The 19,785-nt window shown below is 40.8% G+C and overlaps 1 protein-coding gene across 5 annotated transcripts in view; it reads left to right on the top strand.

The window, feature by feature from the left end:
- Positions 1–6,740, top strand: part of LOC135484202 (homeobox protein Nkx-2.2a-like) — a 31,653-nt gene extending 24,913 nt beyond the window's left edge. For all 5 annotated transcript variants that reach the window (XM_064765438.1, XM_064765435.1, XM_064765437.1 and 2 more), the window contains exon 3: positions 4,058–6,740. In XM_064765438.1, coding sequence (XP_064621508.1) covers positions 4,058–4,974 — 917 coding nt within the window. In that variant the 3' untranslated portion in view covers positions 4,975–6,740. The remainder of the gene's footprint in view (positions 1–4,057) is intronic.
- Positions 6,741–19,785: the final 13,045 nt, after the last annotated feature.

The following is a 19,785-nucleotide window of genomic DNA, read 5'->3' on the forward strand; positions in this document are numbered from 1 at the left end:
AAATCATTGACAGTCAATGCTGGAAATTTCGTAGGTTGGCGTCTTGTGGTGATTCTCTGGGTTCTTGACGTGGAATAAATTGGCTATCAGCTAAAAGTTTGAGAAAGATAATCTGCTGAAGTAAAGTGTCTAAAGGACATCCTTTAACTGTTTTGAGGATGCACTTCAGACCCTGTATTTCATTTTCTTCTATATTGTTAATGTATAATTCTTCTAAATAGATACTTTTTTGATTTTGTTCCTAAAAGCATGAACAGAATAACAAGAGAATTGAAAGGTAACAGAGAATTTATTCAGTACAATAATCACAATAGATCTTATAAAACATCATATCTACATGTATTTGAAATACTGTGAATTGAATTATGACAGCCATGTATAAAAAAAGGACAAGGTGCAGCTGAGTTTCAGTTATGAGGAATTTCTTAGCCTATTATGAGACCAGATGTGTCTAAGTTGTACTGCAACTATATTATGCCTGCATCTAAATGAAGTCGGGAAAGATGTCGAATCCCAGTTGTTAGCCATCACATAATCCACTCAAGGTCATCTGGACTTCATTTCTTCAAATCCCATGCAGAAAGAACGGGCACTGTTAACCAATTTATAGAATTTAAAGCATCCCGAGTGTGCATTGCTGGCATTTAAGAAACAAGGTGCGAAAACAATCCACAGCTATTCTTGAGGTGTCCTTGTTCTCAATCCAACAGCTTTGTCCCCTTCACAAATCGCAATGCACAAAATCACTCGGCAAATAGATGTTACAAATGGGTTAGAATGGAGCAAATATCACTTGAAAGAAGGATAAAGGAGGCTTCTAGTTTCAAACACCACAATCAGGCTTGGCAAATGAAACATAAGAGTTTGCTACATTTGCATTTAAAGGAATTACCATGACCTTCCTTACTTGGAGGGTGCTCCATGCCCCTCACAACCAGGCAGAAACTGGTCTTCAGAAGATGTGCTTTGTCTTCTGCAAATAGACTCAGCCCACAATGACTTCAATTATGGCTTGAAAGAAATGGAACGTTGTCTCTTGTAACACGTATCGAATCAATCACATTGGTGCATAGATCATGCCAATAGCTTTCTTCTTGTGTCATGTCCTTAATGGGCCAAGCTGTGGGGTGAGATGGCCGACGCCCACACCGGGAGCAGGAGAACCATCCTATAGCCCCCGCATCCTGGTTATCATTTGCAACATAGGCGGTTGATGAGACACGAGTGCGAGTTCGCAAAGGAGCCCCGAGAGATCGGAAATACAGGACTGGTATAGCGTGAGCCGGTCTGCAATGGTGGTACTCAACAATTATATTCAACAGAATGACGGTGAAAAAGCGATATTCCCATCCCGACATGATTGCATATTCATTGCAATAACTATCAGCTGAGACTCCAGTTCCCAGTCTAAAACAATTCACTACGCAAATCTTTGACAGCTGGATAGTGGTTTGAAATTGGACATCAATAAGATACATGTATGTGATCGTTTTTTGGCCGGTTACCAATTTTTTGAGATGAGTTGTAACAGTTCAGTGGCAGCTATTGATTCATTGGTTGATTGGAAAGCGTGTGTTGAATGTATATGGTATGTTATCTGCCAGTGTTGCAGCAGTCACCATTTTCTTCCCAATCGTGGTAAGTTTCCCGAAACTCGGATACCGGATAACGTACTGATCTTACCCATTGGTTGTTGGGAACACATCAAAGGCGAACATTCTCCGGCTCTCAAGAATTCGTGAACAGAATGCGTTTCCTATCGGCGCATGTTAGTGCCGTGCCCATTTCCGTTCCATAAAGTTACTTCTATAATGCTAACCATTAAGGCACCATTTAATCGTACCTTTACTATACTAAAGTGTGTAAAGAACGAGTTGATATAAATATTTTTGTTGTTTCAGGTGGCTTTTGATTGCCGTATCAGGGGTTTCCTAAATTGAGATAGATTTGATATCTTTATTCAAATGTAATGAATTATGTCATAATGAAACTAGTGGAAACATGTTTCCTATTTGTATCTCTGTCAGTGCTTGGATTTGACTGAAGGTCACTTAGAGAGGAGAAAGTTCATCATATCCCAGCAGTGAAAGCCCTGTAGGTGTTGTGGAGTCACAGGCAATGAAAACACGTTCAAAGTCTCCAGGCTATCATTGTTATGCTTGTGCATAGCGATGCACGGCGATTCTCACCAAGCCATTGTACGAGGTGTCCCAAGCGTGTGATGCGATCACCGAAGCAGGACATGGGGATGCGCCCATTGTGACAAACCGTTCATAACTTGTTAAGATATCGCGGAGTAAATCTTCAGACCATTGTTGGAGGCGAGAAGGCATTTTGATATCAATGTCCAGCCAAGGGAAAACCATACTGTGGCTTTGTTGGTGGCAAATGACATATCATTTATGACAAAATTACACAGTTTACCCGTCATAGATCATTAAACGCAGTCAGTCTAACTTTAGGTGTGAAATAAACATACATCCCGTTTTTTTCTACGGTTATGAATAATTTTTTGACGACCTGTGAGAATTTCAAAATGACTCCTAATCTACATTATCACCTTTTAAAGGATGAGACTTTTTCCACGAAAACCGTCTGAAATTTGCACGTTACTTTAAACGATATTACATGTATATCAGGGAGTTCTTCACCCAGCTTGTAACGTTTTGCAGGGAGATTATCCTCCTGACCTGGCCACCTTTCTCGAATAAACCGCGTCATCACAGGGAATTTGTTCATTTGCCTGAACGGAAGTCTTTCATGAAAACCTAGAACAGCTAAAACATCACAAGTAGGCGGAATATTTCATGATTTAGTCAGATATTTCACGGTCCAGAAACCTGGGTTGCTGAATTATTGTTGATGTATGCCGTGCCAAGGTCTCACCAGGAACGCATTCCTCGGCATCCCCACACAATGGAACCGTACCATCACCTAATTGGTGAACAAAGCCAATGTGATCTGACCTTTAAGGTGGAAGTTTAAAACTACAACACATTAATAACCAATTATGTTCCGGTCTTTAGAAATCAGTGATACCTTGTCAAAAACGCATACATCAAGTTTAAACCCTTAACCGCGACGCTTCGCGTTATTGGACACGCCGATTAAAACTCATATCTCTCATTAAATGCCGAGTGCATTAAGTGATCAAAAAGGACAAAGTGTTCATGATACGGGGAGATTTCCATATTTTTGCATTGTGTCTGCGAATCTGAGTGGCCATAGGCTTAATGTGGTCCATACGGTACCGCATGGAAACAGCCCGACTCTTTCAGGTAGCGGTCACCTCGGAGTTTGGGTGCCCACCTGCGGTCAGGCTGCATTTACTCTCAATGAGAGGGTATCATGCAGTGCTAAACCTGTTTACACAGTTTCACACCCAGGTTGACAATCGCTAGCCATCACATTTTGAAGTTTATCCCATCAGCGTAAAAAGGGAATTCGTTCCGGGTATCGGGTCTTCTGTTCTCAAATCTCGTGAATTGACAAGCTGCATTGTTCGGGGATACTGTAACCAAGGGGCGTGCCCCAGCCAGGAATTAACTTAAAATCTGTTACGGTGGTTGTTCGTCAAAGGAACGGAACGCTCCCTTCGCGAGAAACTGTCTCAACTTTTGTAACAACTCGCGTGTAGGCCTTTTATCTTTATGCTAAGCTAACAGTTGCTTTGTCAATTGATATGGGAAACTTTCTGACGAAAAAGAACGTGTTTCTATATCATGTAGTGTTGTGATTTTTTTAAGTACATGTACACTCGGTACCTCGATTAAACCTTATATGGGTCGCTTTGGGTATTTTATCTCTGCAACTTCAAATGTTATATTCTGCGCATTCGAGGAACCCTTCCATTTTGTATTCCAGGAGGCAGTGCATTCCAGAGACATTGTATTCCAGATGGTCGTGTTGAAAGACCTACAGCACACATCGGACATTCAGTTGTCTCTAGATTTGTTCGCCTATCATCCTATTTCGATTTTCAGGTTACCCAAACAGATTGAAATGTTTTTTGGTAATTTCTGCAGAACTATAATTCTGGATCATCTTCTATTTTCAGAATTGCAACACCGATTGGCAGTCCAGCAACAACATCAACAGCAACAGCATCATCCACATCAACATCATACGTCACATCCGTTACACCTGACCTCGCCTCGTTCTCATCTTACCTCGCCTCATTCTGACACCTCCAGTACGTGTGCTAACATGGGTGCGCTTGCATCGGGTGCTTCGACGCCAAGTTGTGCAAATAGGGAACTTTCTAGCAGTCCCGTCGAAAGAAAGCCTAACGTGAATGACCTTGAAGTTACTCGAATCAAATCCGAGGATAGTGACAATGACGATTTAGACGATGCTGATGACGATAAGTCAGATTCAGAAAAGAAAGACGATGATAACACTGGTTCGGGCGATCAGCCAAAGAAGCGGAAAAGACGGGTGTTGTTTTCGAAAGCGCAAACGTACGAACTCGAACGGCGGTTTCGCCAGCAGCGGTACCTGTCTGCTCCCGAGCGCGAGCACCTTGCCAGCATCATCCGCCTTTCTCCGACGCAGGTTAAAATATGGTTCCAGAACCATCGGTATAAGATGAAGCGGGCGCGACAGGAGAAAGGGCTGGAGATGAACCCGTTGCCATCTCCGCGGCGGGTGGCTGTACCCGTGTTGGTCAGGGACGGCAAGCCGTGCCAGCCCACCATGAACAGTAGCTTGAAGCAACAAGACATTTCCATGCAGTCAAATCTAGCGGCCATGAATGGCGGCCTCAACGGAATGAACTCGATTGGTATGAACGGTATAGCATCAACGCTAGGTTCCGGTATGAATACTGCCTACAGTATGAGTGGTATCAACTCCATGAACCACATGAGTATGAACTCTATGAACATGAGCATGGCAGGCATGAACATGAACAATATGAACGTATTACCTTCCTATAACCATCCTCTTATGCAGCAGCAGACGAGATGGTGGTGATGTGCGAAGGGTATTGTGAGGAAAAGTGCAAAACTGTCTCTATCTCAGTATTTTTGGCAAATTTTCGCAGTTAACTACATTTAGCACTTAATTTCAAAAATCGTTTTAGAATGGTTGTTGAATTTAATACAACGTGACTGAAATGACTTGGCACACTTATATGCAGACCTTAGAGATCGAACAAGTTTTTGGACAAGTTAACGTTATCTAAAAAATTCACCGAAAAAGGGAACACGGTTTCGAGCTGGAGTAAACTAAAGGTAATTTTGCACTTTAAATCTCCCCATGATTCCGATTATTATTTTCCATGGTATTTTGTGGAAAGATATTTTAGAACTTTCTTGATCAACTCGACAAAAACTTCGGCGTTCATTAAATCATAATTAAAACTATACATGTATGCTACATGTATTTCATAATCAACACTTCATGTAACAACACTAGCCAGGAACCTCAAACAGCTGCATTGAAGCAAAATAGAGAAAGAAAAAAACCGTTCAGGTTTTGCCAGAATTTCAGTACAAAAATTGTTGTTGGTAACTCTTAATGATTGTAAATAAAAATGTGCTAAAGATTGGAATTGTTTTAACCTAGGGCGTAATTCAAATACGTGTAAATGTATGGTATTTGTAAATATTTCGGTAAAAATGTCGAAAAGAAGTATTTTCACAGCTACCGCATTCAATGGTATTATTTCTGGTATACACTGTCCAATTTCTTAGTGGAGACTTTGATATAGCTGTATATTGCTGGATTAAAAAACTAAACCAGAAGTGGTTTTGATGTAGAACTCCTGGGGTTGGACTGAGGTATAACCATCATATTATACATGCCTATTTGATGCAGGGAAGAAGTCACGAGGTTTTATCGCCATCTAAATGTCATACAACTCGTAATTGATCAAAAACGCTATCCACAATCGCAAAGAAAATTCGCCTTAAAACAATTGTTTTTTCCCTACCAAGCAATGGTTGTTTTGCTATATGAGATGTGAATTCGCCTTACTCAGGATCATTTCATTTGTCAATTCGACCTCCTCACGGCTTCTTCTTTCTTCATGTTATTCAAGATTTGACTCATTTGGAATCATTCCATGCTAAACAGCTTTTTACAAATACTCGCTTTACATGAAATGTATATTTTTACTTTGCCATGATTGGCACTCATATTGCATTTATTATCATCATTCCAGTTGCAAAACATATCATTGTATTATACGTCAAGCTGACTTCCAGTACATTTGTTTCATGAGGGATCACCCATAAAGATATCTAATGAACATCATTTGGTGATGTCCATTAGACATAAAATGAATGTCAGTTGAACATCAACCAAGTGACTTTGTTGGATTGCTGTCAAATGAGATGACATCATTTGGTGATGTCCATTAGACATAAACTTTATGTCTACTGAGCGTCACCACATTTTCCCCAGTGAAGGGTACAGATCAAAATGGGGGTAAAACTTGGAGATAATTAAAGGGAATTAATTTGCATTATACCAAGTTGCTCATGTTACAAGCTGCAATTTGCTTCCGAAACAGGAGGAAAAGGAACGGTTAATCTAACAATACAATTTAAGATTCCCCTACTTTTTCATTTTCATAATTCTTTGTTGCGACCATAGACTTTATCGTTGGCGACTAAGAGAACACATTCCACGTTTATTTTGTTAATTTATTTCGTGGTCAATGGAATAGATAATTTCGAAACAGTCACAGTCACAATCACGTCTATTGTTTAATTTAATAAACATATGAATATCAATTTGTGGTAGTTGCATTCATTTATCACGTATCAGCGAAAGAGGGTTTGAAAACCCGACGTCTACAGTATCACAGACGACGGACCAGCTTTTTTCAATTCTGTCAGTTTCGGAAGGAAGAGCCTATTCTATCGGGAAGGCCTTCGGATCTGCAGCGTGGCGAAGAGCTGCCGAACGTCCAACTTAATGATTTCCCTGGTAAGCTCATAAAGGCAGTGTCAAGAGTATGATGACACGTTCTCCATCGCGAACCTAAACCAATATTTAAACCAATATTTTGGATAAATAATATTAGTTGAGAGATTGGAAGATAGCAGCGGGGGTCGGGAATGGAAAGCTAGTCAATTAACTTAGAGGAAGTGCTGCTGCTACGAAGGAAGGCGTGTGCGTCATGCTACGGAAGATTCGTGCAAGGTGAAAAAGATAAGACAAGCATTCACAAAATTCTATAACAACTATAAAAACATTTTTGCTCTTTAGCTAATAATGTTAGCTCAAATAATGTCAAACACGAACCAAACGTGGTCATTAGAATGCCTTATATTAGCCCTTGTTCCTTCTAAAACATTGACTATATCTGAGTGGGTTAATGATGGTTCTTTTCGAGTGCGACCCATTTCGATAGTCCCCATCCAGTGACAATGTCCGACGTGACTTCTGTAAGTATATCACCATTAAGTGCACTGAAACCAAACCAATATTAATTTCATGCCCTGTGACCGTTTCACGTGCTTTCGTTTTTACTTGAGGTCTGCTACAAAAGGCTTTTATGTCACGTAAGTTGTGTTTCATAAACGTGATTAGGACACGGAAAACCTCGATGAATATTATATAGTGTCGTACAATGTCCAGGAAGAGAGACCTTATATAGGGGCGCTCAGGTAATATGATATTGACAGTTGCAATCACCCATAGCACGCAATCACTAGGTGAAAGAATAAATGTTAACAACACTGGACGATTGGGTAAAATAGAGTGCTTGTTTAGCGCGAAGCACGGACCCAAGGGCTTGCTACAGCAAACCGGAACCAATGTTAAGTGTCGATGGTTATAAGCGTTTATTATATGAATGATTGAATGTCCCGTACCACAAGAACCATTTAGTGATTAATTTAGTACACTCCACTTTATTTGCTAGTCATCGTAGCAGAACGAGTGCTCATTGACTAATAGATTCTGAAACCTGTACCTTTGTAGGATGATTGTTTTTGCCCAGGGCTTCATCAGCCGCTCGGGTCAGATAATCACAGGGCCGGGACGTCATGACCGTAACCTAGTCCTGGGCATTGTTTAGGTCATCTGAGCAGTAAATGGCCGCCATTGTCCTACCTCACCCAGTGATTTAAAATATTCATTGCATGGTGACTTCGTGCTAACTTTATCGTTGTTTCCATTCAGTGCTAATGATTTCTCCCGACTCCTCTCTATAAACGTGAGATTTTGAACTCGAAGAACAATGGGTACTGACTAGCCAATGTCATAACCTTTGTTGAATGGACTAATTTCGCTTAACTCAAAGTCATGTCCGATCGGTAACACAGGCGATACTTCTGTTGAAATGTTCCATTTACGCCAGAAAGTAGTATTCGCTAGAATAAGTTATACAATGAATTATGTAATCGGCTTAAAAAAACACGAGGCGGTTGAGAGTTCGAGAGGGGTCTTTTGTCATCAGCCACCTTCATAGTGTATTTTCCAAACATTTTATTTGAAGCCTTTTTCAGCACTTGGTATTTGCGTTATCGTTTTAAACAGAAAACACGTTCTATAGCAAGCACAAAATAATGATCCATCATCTACTTCTCATGCGAGCACGCTGCCGACGGAATGACAGAACGATAAGTCACAAAAAGCCAAATGCTTATACTTCAAAATGATGCCCAGGGAGTGACCGTCGTCCGACCATCAGCTGTGGGCCCAACCAGGCAAAAAACCGGATCGAAAACCCACGGGGATTTTCGGACATTTATGGTTTAAGCTTGATAGTAACCGTCAGATTTGTGATCCATCCTATTATTAATGACCTCCGGACCGCTGGTCTCATAATTATTTCACGTGGTAATTCCTGTGGCCAGATTTTCCCAGCTTCACGCTGTCCAGTTACGACTGAAATCCTAAACACACGCCATCCTAACACCCTGCGCAACCAATCAGGGTTTTTACGATCTTTGAGCAGTTCTCTAAACTTAATGAGTCGTCATTTGGGGAAGGGTACATGTAATAAGTTCGACCAGATAGAACTATAAGCAAATTTGAAATTTCATAACAGTTACACCTTCAGTGGATTGTATAGATAATAAAAAATGTAGGTTGCAACGAGGAAATAAAGCTAGTTCGTAGATTGACAAGACTGTAGCAAACTCGTCTTTAAAGACCATTATTAAGCGATATGAATCCGTTGACATGACGACTTTCTCTCAAAGGTCAAGAAGGAAGGTCATCAATGTCGTTGTGGTCGAAGGATTCATGACACAATCACCTGGTAGATTTCCCCAATGATGGTCTGCAATTTCGACACCCATTTACGGTCTGCAGATTCTACACCTTCTCACGAGACCGCATCATCTATCACTCCTAACACAAGCCAGGTTAATTAGAACAAATACAAGTTGATCAACGATGCTTCTTCACAATTGAATGATCAGCACTCGATTTGTTGCATCGCTGATGAAGTATTATTGCACAGTCACCTTTTGTTCATGGCAGACTTTATGGATACCATATTAAATATTTACCAGCACTCTCTAGTTATCACTTGGGCATAAGTCAAACGGATACAACATGTGATCATGCAACGGTAGGTATGTTTAAAGGGGGTTGTGGACCCTGATTATTTGAATGACCCCTGAGTGTGCTTGTTCATGCATTCATGTTGGTTCGTCATGGATGACCTATATTCCCTGAAGATCTCCAGTTGAGAGAGAGTAGCCATTATATGTATCAGGTTGAGTCTTCCCTTGTCTCCGCTCAACATACCAATTGTACTGCCTGGAGTGGATGAAATGAACAGAAAGTACACTTATATTACGATATTATCTGGAACAATGTGCTACTCCACCTCCGGTCGAGCACTGCATTTAAAAGGACGTCTGGTGACTTCAACTGAGATTTCAGGAACGACGACACCTTCGTAGTGTAGCAAGGACCCCCTCGACCCCTAAAAGTCGAATTCCCACATTTGGCAATGAACTCAACTTGGCGATCCTGGACCCTAGGGAGTCAAGATGCGTTATACCTTGCTCGAGGAACTGGTGCAACGTGACAGCAAACGCGGGGACGTCCCAGTAGAAACATATGCAATACCACCTGACATCCGTGACGCATTATCCAATCAAGACAAGCTTTTAACGCTAAGTGTCCATGCTCAACCAGCTAGTTAATGCATATCAAGTTAATGAATTCTAAATTACATGTCATGATGAAGAAACTGCTCTGTCATAAAATGCGCGGAAGCCAAGTCTTTACGTCCTCTATCAATTAGCCAAGAACTGCTCGTAGCCGATTAGGAATAACAATCATCTCCACTCGAATTAAACATCTTTATTATCTCTCCTTGTTTTTCCCTCATCGTCCTGATAGAAATTTATTACTGGTATCGAAATTTAAAACGGTTACCAAGGCAACTGGGGCAACAGGAAGGTATTTTATCTCGAAAATGTTTTCCAAGATGATTAGGAGAGATGACTCTCAAACACTGCCTCCGGTTGGTTGTATCATTGATGCGATAGTTTTATCCTCCATACGTCATAATTATTCATCTTCATTAGTGGGCTTTTATCTGTTTGCGACTAAATGAGAGCTATGGAGTCTAGTTAATTAGGAACCCGGCGCGATGTGTGCTAATGCCAGCACTGATGACCGGCAATAGAAAACGATGTTTAGGGTGGGCCGGTAGTGGCCAAGAGATGATTAAGCTATCGGGAAAGGAAGTCATCCCCGGTCGTTACGGGATGTCTATGATCGCTGTCTTTAGCCTAATCGGCCGGTGTTATAGCCACACTCGGCCAGATAAGTGATGAGGCTGTTAGCGGGGTTAAGATGATACTTAATTCGGCGCCAAGTATCTATTTGGTACCTGTGGTAAGGAGAATGAGACGCCATAGGTACATATACCGTGCACATTGTGAGCAAATAATTAGCCAGCCATAAGAATGATGAACTGCTATGGTAAGGTTGTACTATAATCAGTTGTACGTTGTACCAGGCGTTTGTACAGTGAGCTGGTTTCAGTTCAGAATGAAACGTGGGATAATGCATTCCTTAGGCATATCGTTATGACTATTTCAAGGATGTGTAGTAGTTAATCTTCAGATGGAGATCTTTAGGGAAAGGTTCCTTACGCATTTATTTTCAAAAACATCGAACTTTGTCAAAGGTTTTTAGAGGCGGCCATCTTGAATGACTCCGTAACGGAAATTGCTGTTTTGTCAACTTAAAATATCGCGCCTATAACACCATTTCCCGGATGTAATGTCACCATTGGAATAATTTCGTGACATTACTGGTCCCGCCTATCTCTCCAGCAATTTACTTCACGTTTACCTTTCCGCTTCCGGAACATCGCAAGAAGGAAAAGGGTCTTTCTCGAGATGGTTAAAGAAACGGCAGAATTATGCAGCGAGCGGTTTATGGGCTTGCTGACACGATGCGCTGGCAGAAAGAGAAGTGATAGTTATGGAGAGGGCATAAATATCAATCTGAGTCGGAGTGCCGTTTCAGGCGTGCATACTGATCACGATCGTGAAATGATCAGATCAATTTCTTCAGTGTGTACGGAGAAAGAACGGTGTCTCGATAATTTACTTCAATACACTTTACGTGTAAGCTCTAATCAGCACAGCACACCTCAATGTCAAGGACACAATTTGTCTGTCCAATCAAGAGAGTCCTTAATAGAGAGGTCTCGTTCATATAAAAAATCTTGCAACCAATTTCTTGGATTGTCTCGAGACTTGACGTACATTTATAGAAATTTTAAGAACAGTAAAAGACCTCCAAGATGCCTTACAGATAATTAACAATTGATTTTTCAAAATTAGTTTGAAAGTTACTGACGGTGTTATGCTAACAATGCACAACCCTCCATCGACTAGTAAAGGTGAATTCTCTTTGTTTTGACATTCCTAATAAAGTCGCGTCTGCCATATTTGTTTAGCCGCCATGTTTGCATGCTGAGGAGGCTCTCCAATAGATGAAGGAGGGAAAATAAAACATCATGGCGTTGACTCATTTCACTTAGTATTAGGCTGTCACATGAACCATCAAGAAGCTGCTACGAACAATGAGTGGACATTCAAGTCATTTCCTTCGGCCGTCTAAGACAATTATCAGTATAATGCAGGGGATATTTATCCACCGCGACAGCAAAATGAAAGGATTGCCGAGTAGCTGTAAAGATAATTACATACTGTAGAAATCTCCGCAGGAGTCTCTTCAATACCAGTATGAAATCAACAGTCAGCGAGAGTCCACACCACAAGACTAACATCCGCCCTTTCTCCGAGAGTAGCCATATTATTGTCGCAGTATTTACGCATGCTCAGAAGGCAGGAAATTTTCAATTCTTTCCCTGTTGTTCAAATAGGACAAGAGCGGGTAATGAAAACGCGCTTTTGCGATCGGGAAACATGTAAATCTCGCTTGCATCCGCTTTCTACGTCCAATCTCGAGTGGTCATCTGCAGCTTGGAGAGGGGTAAATAATAAAAATTTCCAAATCTGGCAACAGTGGCGTTTGAAAGGGTAAACTGATTCTGTGGTTGAAGTACCCGCTGAATGCGGCATTCTTCCCGGAACGTCAGCTATGTCGTAGCTTTCATCTGTTCGTAATTACCAGGGTAGATGTTTGAAAATTTGGGGTATTTGATGAATTCTCATTAGCATACCATCATCAGGGTTCACCCATCAACGCCTATAAAAGTTTCCTTATGGGTAAATTGGTCCTTGGTTCTAGACTAACTTAGTGTAAGGAAGAATGAGTCAGAAATTGGCCCTTGAAGAACACCTGCAGATTTCTGATGCAAGTTCAACATTCTGTCAGATACGATTCTTGATGTTAATGAAGGTTAATATTCAGATTTATTCCCCTGTTAGGAATATTTAAATTTAACTTCGATTTTTTCGTTTATTGGTTTCCAAATATACACAGAGACAAACAATAACCTGTGGTGAGGATTTTAAAAACTGTCCTGTTAATGATAGTGCTGGAAATGCATGACCCTAAGGAAGCATACATCCATCGAAGAAGAAATGTAACTGCAATTAAAGACAACTAAGACCTTTATTAATTCTCTTGGCGTAGGTCACATTTTGGGGATTTAAAAAAAAACAAGTTAGAATTTTGTGCAATTTTCATTACGATGGCCTCTCTGAGGAAGTCTAGCGCTATTGCAACGCACGCATGGCGGGACAGACTCAGAATCGCGCTGCAACCGCCCGACAGAAAAATATCAGTAAACCTTTCCCTGTCACGCATAAAACCTATTATGACTAACTGAGGGGAAGTTGTTTCATCCAACGCCTGACTTCTTGATAAAATTGTCCAATTACATCCCCTAATAATTTCAAACGACTCTGACATAAAACGGCGATAGGACGTCGTTCGAACTTTCAAAGATTGTTTAGCATTCGTGCGTGATCTCGGGGTATCCTCACGGGAGAATCTTATTCAAAATGCATGGTACTGGGTCAATTTATAAAGGTGGGTCAATTCATAAAGAGTGTGGAATGCTAATATCGGAGAAATCATATGTTTTTTGCTCGAATTCGAAGCGATTGAATCTACCATTCGGACTGCTGAAAAATCTTAGTTATGTACACAACCTCCAAAGAGCGATAGCACAAGGTATGAAGAGGAAGAACAACAGCAACAACGAAAACAACAAAAAGTGTCAAGGTTCATGAGAGCTTGAAACGTTGTACCTGGTTTTTATGGGGTTAACCGACTTCTTGTTAATTATGATGAGCCGATAGTTACATGACACGATGATAATCAGGATGTTGCGAGGGTTCATCCTTCATTCAGGTTTATCACCCTTTGTTTGACAACTCGGCAACGAGGTCAAGGGGTCGTGATGTTAGGGATTTGGCCCTTAATTAACCCATAGGGCAATCGACGTACACTGCTCATTACGGAATCTAGGGACACGCAATACGAGGGTAAACACTGGACCTCCAGGTAACGTACTTTATAGAACAATTATCAAAACGGCCTCAAAAAAAGATATTACGATGCCAATACTTGCCAATGACCCCTTTTTGCCTTTTTGTCGGTATCTATACAATGATGATTTGATGCTGACGGTGTTAGCGCTGGTGAGGAGGCAAATTCAATTTATTTGAGAGACAACCCATGGTCAGTAAAATAGCATGACAGGGAGTCCTCGCAAAACACCGTAAAAGCCTCGAAGACCTGCATTTGACCCTGCGGGCTATCAGGAAAGTAGGTACTCGAATACTGAAAAGGCCCTGACAATAAGGTGGTGATTGTGCAGTCAGAGATTTATAGATGATAGAAAGGTCATTTTCCATCCCCTTCCATTTCCTTTAGTCTCTTGCAACCATTTACTTCTTCTGGTGCAATACGGCAAATTTTCTAAAGATTATATCATGAGAGACATATTGTGACAAAAGTAATTTATTGAACGATTAATTTTCACACTCGTCGTTCAATTTTACCATTTCTTAAGTTTCACTTCTTCGACGGAGAGGGGAAATAAATTACAACGTTCCGTTGATTTTTACCATTCTGGAGTTATGTCGCCACTATCATTTAAACATGAATGAATACTATACAAAGTAAAATGGTCTCTTTAGAACTTTCAAGGTCCCGGTCTGCAAGGTCACCGAAATATTGAAGCAAATCAAAGTTTTAAAAAACGAGTTTCGTTTCAAAGTCTTTTCTTTATATCATTTGTGTATGAACAAAGCAACCTTCGCCAACAAGATAACTAACTACAGTTGTAATTTGTAAAGAACAGTACGGTAGGTTCATCAGAAATGTGCATGATACCGGTATAGATATTGAAATAATTTTCAAGCAATTAAGAAAGAGTAGGTATCCTAGTTAATTGCTTAATGCATCCAAAACCTTTCGGACTACGATTTTTTCCATTTTGTTATTAATTCTTTTAGTATTGTTCATATCTACGATGTATAATCAAGGGCAAATAACAACAAAAATAATAGCACAACTTCCATCGTAGACAATTACAATCACAACTACTTTGAAGCCACAGAACCATAATGTTAATGTCAATAATCTTCCGAAAAAGCGCATCATCTCTTAGCTTCGTAAAATAATCTCCGATATTGAGTCAAACATCTTTATTCCAACGATCAAAAGGCCCTCAAACAAACAAGTTTCTTCTGTATCAATTATCTCTCCGTCTGTAGAAATCATCTGATGCTTTTTCCCCCGACAGATATCAGGCAGAAGAGAACTGCTCACTTTAAGACAAAGCTGCCTTTAAACAATAGAAGCGTGCATGTATATTGGAACCCTGGATGGATGTTTAAATGGACCAAAGTGATTGAATCCTCCTGTCTGTATCCACAAAGAGCTCCACTAACAACCAAATGAGAAGTGCACAAGTAAAATGCTATTAGTTCATTAGCGCTTGATGAAGAGTTGATTCGATAAAAGCTATGTCCTATTTAGGTTTAGTTAGTGCCGAGGACCATTGGAGCACGTTGCTGACAGAAGCTAATGGTCAACATTACAACAACTACGTGTCCCCTTCCTCTCTGAGAGTAGCTGGAGGAAGTCTGGGGCTTCAGATGATAACAGCGCACGTAAGGGGCGGGATAGACGTCTCCTTTAGGGCCTGGGAAATGGTTTCTGGTAAACAATCGTGTATTGTTGAGCCACTTGGTCTCGCAAATGGACGTCTTAACACGTTAGCAGCGTTTTATACAAGGCAAGTTTAGTTGATACTGGTTAAATGTAGAGCTGAAGTCATACAAAAAGTTCAAATTTCCGGCCCTAAATAAGGGCCTTCTTCAGGCACTATCACGAGAGTAAACTACCAGTACGGCATATACAGAGTAAATGGTAAGTCCTGGAGTAAACCAGGAGTAAGACAATACAACAGCATACAATACAATAATAAAGGAAAACTTCATGACTTCATCTCAATACATATCGTGTGTTCATACAAGGTGCTGTTTATTTATTGGTTAAATGTAGAGCAATATATAAACGTAGGTTTTGTTGATGCTGGTTAAGTGTCGAAATGGTTTAGCCTACAAGTTTGTTTTGGTCTTATACCTTCGTGGCCTATCATTTGAGATCAAGAATTATTTACGGTTATAGGAGAAAACATCATGGCCGGCAGAGGGTTTACAGGAAACATCGGCAACATATTCTGATAACCAAATTTGATAAATTCATTGGCAGCCAACGCCAGGTTATGAATTCATACATTCTGCTTTCTATTCACAACAAAACCAACCGCAGATAAATCAGCCATCATACGTCTGCCGGTATTTGTTTAAATCAAAACCGCAGCTTGTCTCCGCGGTTTAATTTACCGCAGAAAATTCACTGCCGCTAAGTCAAATTAATTTCTGACCCCTTATAAAATGATAACAATGCGTTTCAATGTTTCAATGTTTCAGTCAATTCGTGCAGGATGACTTTCATCATTTTGTTGAAATGGCCTTTCAGAAGAAAGAAATCGCTTGGTCGTCTGCTTGTTCATTTTTTTCAAAATGGCGTGCGCAGGATCGGGCGATCGTCGGAAGTTTTGTTTATAAGCAGACGACTTCTTTCGGTTCATTTCAACCAATCACCTCTGGACAATCCATCACAAATGGGAATCTGTGGATCGCGTGTGGCCGCTAATTGGCCTATTCAGACTTGTTTGGGTTTCATTTGTTGCTGTTCACGGCCGCTTCTTGTTGATTAACGAAAGTGTCGCAACACTGTCACGACATGAGAGAAGAAGGGGCCTGTAATTATGACATGCTCGAATCTGTCGCAACACCATCGTGTAGAAGGATGGTCATCTCTATGAGAATTGTTTTTCTCTTGAAACAGAAGAAGGTGATGAGGCGCCCAAGGATGCGACATGGCTGGTGTAAGTAAGTGACAGAGAAACAATTGTTGCTACGTTGTCGTCTTGTCTTTCTTCCATTCTCTTCACATCAACGAAAACCGCAGCATCGCTAAGCGCTCATTGGTTGCGATGGGGCCTGATGGGACAAAATTCCGAAAGGAAACAACGTCTATACTCATACGAATACATAACTAAAATAATTTTCGAGTTATTGATCGGACGTCCTGAAATGTCCGATATGACTGACTAAGTTGTCGTGAATCCAACTGCTTCAAATATACAGTAAATACAATAATCCATATTAGGAGTAATGTTGTGAATGATATTTCTATCCATTTAATACAACAGGCAGAATTCAAAAGGTACAGAAGGTCGATTCGCTGAGTATATTTTACATAAATCTCGTTGCTATGTGGTCGACGTCGTGTCTGCTAACAACATCCAAACGGCACCAATCCTCAGGTCACCGCCCCATAATCCACAGCATGTTCTGCAAGCATTGTCTCTGCGCGCTCCCAAAACTTCTAAATTCAAAATCGAAAATGACCCCGGATTAACGACCATCCCCTATTAGGTTAATGACTTATTAACTAGTAGTAAGCAAGCACTAATTATCAATGTTTTCAATTTCATTGGAATCTTTCGTATTGATCTTTTTCGCATTTTTCAACGTCTTTTATTTTCGCTTTCAAAAATGGCCTACAAAAGGATACGACATATTTACTCGCACAAAGGGCCAGTCAGTTACAGCCAATCCTTTCAAAGCACACTAGCTCAATTATATCGTTGTTGCTACTTTAACATTGATTTATAGCAACACTTCATAAACCTATTTGTCATCTTTGATGCTGTTGTCTTTGGGATAAGCTGGGGTCTGGTATCGCAGCTCATTTTCTTAGCACCACGCCGATTATCGCGAGATCGCCATCGGTCTCACCTTGGCCGCCGCACTTCCAATCGGGTGATTTGCATAAATCTTACCGCGCTATTTTCAACTATAAAGTGTCTTGAGAACTGATCAACGGACACCTGCATCGCTTTATGGTTGTGAAGATTTAAATATTGCATTAAACATAAGGATAAGAGGCCATTGTACACACTGGCGTTCTAAAGATGGTAACATATGATGGTATCCTGCAACCCAGCCGGGGACCGTGAAACATTAGCCCAATTAAACAGTTTACGAAGCACCGAAATACAGACCCGATCAAGCGATAACGCCGTCTGAACGAACCCAGCCAGAAGCCATTGTGAAATCAGCATGAGAAGTTAACATACGCTTAAAATTTCATTTTGAGAAATCTGTAATAAAAACATTAATTTATGTGAAAATCTTGCTGCGTTTTTAAAACGCTTCGAGCAATTTTGGTTTAGGTCTTTCCTACCTTCCGGCGATTTACTGCCCGCGGCCATTATCGCTACGAGAACTTCGATGAGGATTTACGCTGTGAAGTTGGCACTGCCTCAGGCTTGTTATTTCTTGGTGATATTTTTCTTTGCTACATCGTATTTCAAAATTTTATGAAATGACTTCTCTATTTGAACAAAAGACATCCGATCACGTAGGGCGTTCACCTCGTGGAGTCCCATCCACATGGCGGTTACCCGTCCGCCTTTGAACCCAATCAAAGGTTTATCAAACTAGCAATTTTCTGGAGGGCACCACGGTTTGGTCGCAAACCTTACATTTAGGATCAAGCAGAACAATTGAGCGTGACTAACCGATATTTGGACCACAATTTAAAACGGAGTGTTGACATTTTCCATTCGAGTTTTAATCAAGGGTTTGTTATATGGTTGTAACCACGAACATCTTAGTTGCATTTGATAAGAGAGACCTGCAATCTCATAACCACAGGAGATTGTCAAATAAGTTAATTAAACTTGTGTATGAATGAAACAAATCAAGTGAATGAATAAAAGAGATCATCAAATTGTTTCTCTCAATTCCAAGCTTGTCCTTGAAGATCTAAGGTAGCTTCACTTGAACTCAACTTCTTTTGCAGAGCCTTAATTATCGAAAGAACGCATCGCGGACATTGATATGGTTTGTTGGTATTTTGATGTGGTATTGTGAAAACTTTACAAGAGTTTCAAATTGGTCATCCTTTCTCCTTACGTAATTCTTCAATCGAGCTCTTGCAAAGAATGAGAAACGAACACAGAAAAATCCTTTCCCACGATTCAGTTGATTGGTTTTTCTTTAAAAAATCAAATCATTTTGCTGTCCCTATTTTGATCCTAGCAACCAACAACACATCTTATGTCCGCCTGCTATTACTCGCATCAACACCGGTTCCTGTGTCGGGTAAATAAAAAGGGGGTCCGCGCATTGGTCGATTTCAGATTCCGCCCCTTGCCATTACTGTTGTTGGTAGGACAAAGCCCGGTGCGGTCTACTTTTAGTGCGTAGCAGATGACTGGAAAATCTCCATCACCTCAAGTCCTTAAGACGAATTATTATGAATATGGGACTATTTCGGGGTGAAAATTAACCGTGTAATTTTTAAATTCGTCTAACGCAATGGCAAGGAATTGTGAATAACTTTCGCTCAAGTGGAAGGCCAACACGGTTTCAGAAGTGGTCACGATTTGATTAGGTTGCTTCGATTTGGATAACACGTGCAGAATTGGGCAAGTGATGACATGAAACCTTTGTTCCCGCTGGACCTTCCTGCTCTTTGATGACTGGTATAAACTGATAAAGGTGTCCACCCCGGATTTAGGTTTAAAGTCTCTCTCTGATTTACTGCCCCCAAGATTGGCATGGTCGGGTGGGGCTACGGTTGCAGGTGTGCCGACCCGGGCTGTTCGGCGTGCCCCATGACGTAACCAGGCATGCCAAGAAGATTACAAGTTCAATAAATCATTGGCAAACATAAATTCTGGCTAATTAAGTCGCGCTCAACTTGGTGATGACTTCCGGTGCGGAGAGGCAAGGAGGGCGAGGAATTTTCAACGTTGAAAAGGCCAGAAATTGGGTGAAAGTA

Source organism: Lineus longissimus, chromosome 3, assembly GCF_910592395.1.
Source record: "Lineus longissimus chromosome 3, tnLinLong1.2, whole genome shotgun sequence".
NCBI lineage: Eukaryota > Metazoa > Nemertea > Pilidiophora > Heteronemertea > Lineidae > Lineus > Lineus longissimus.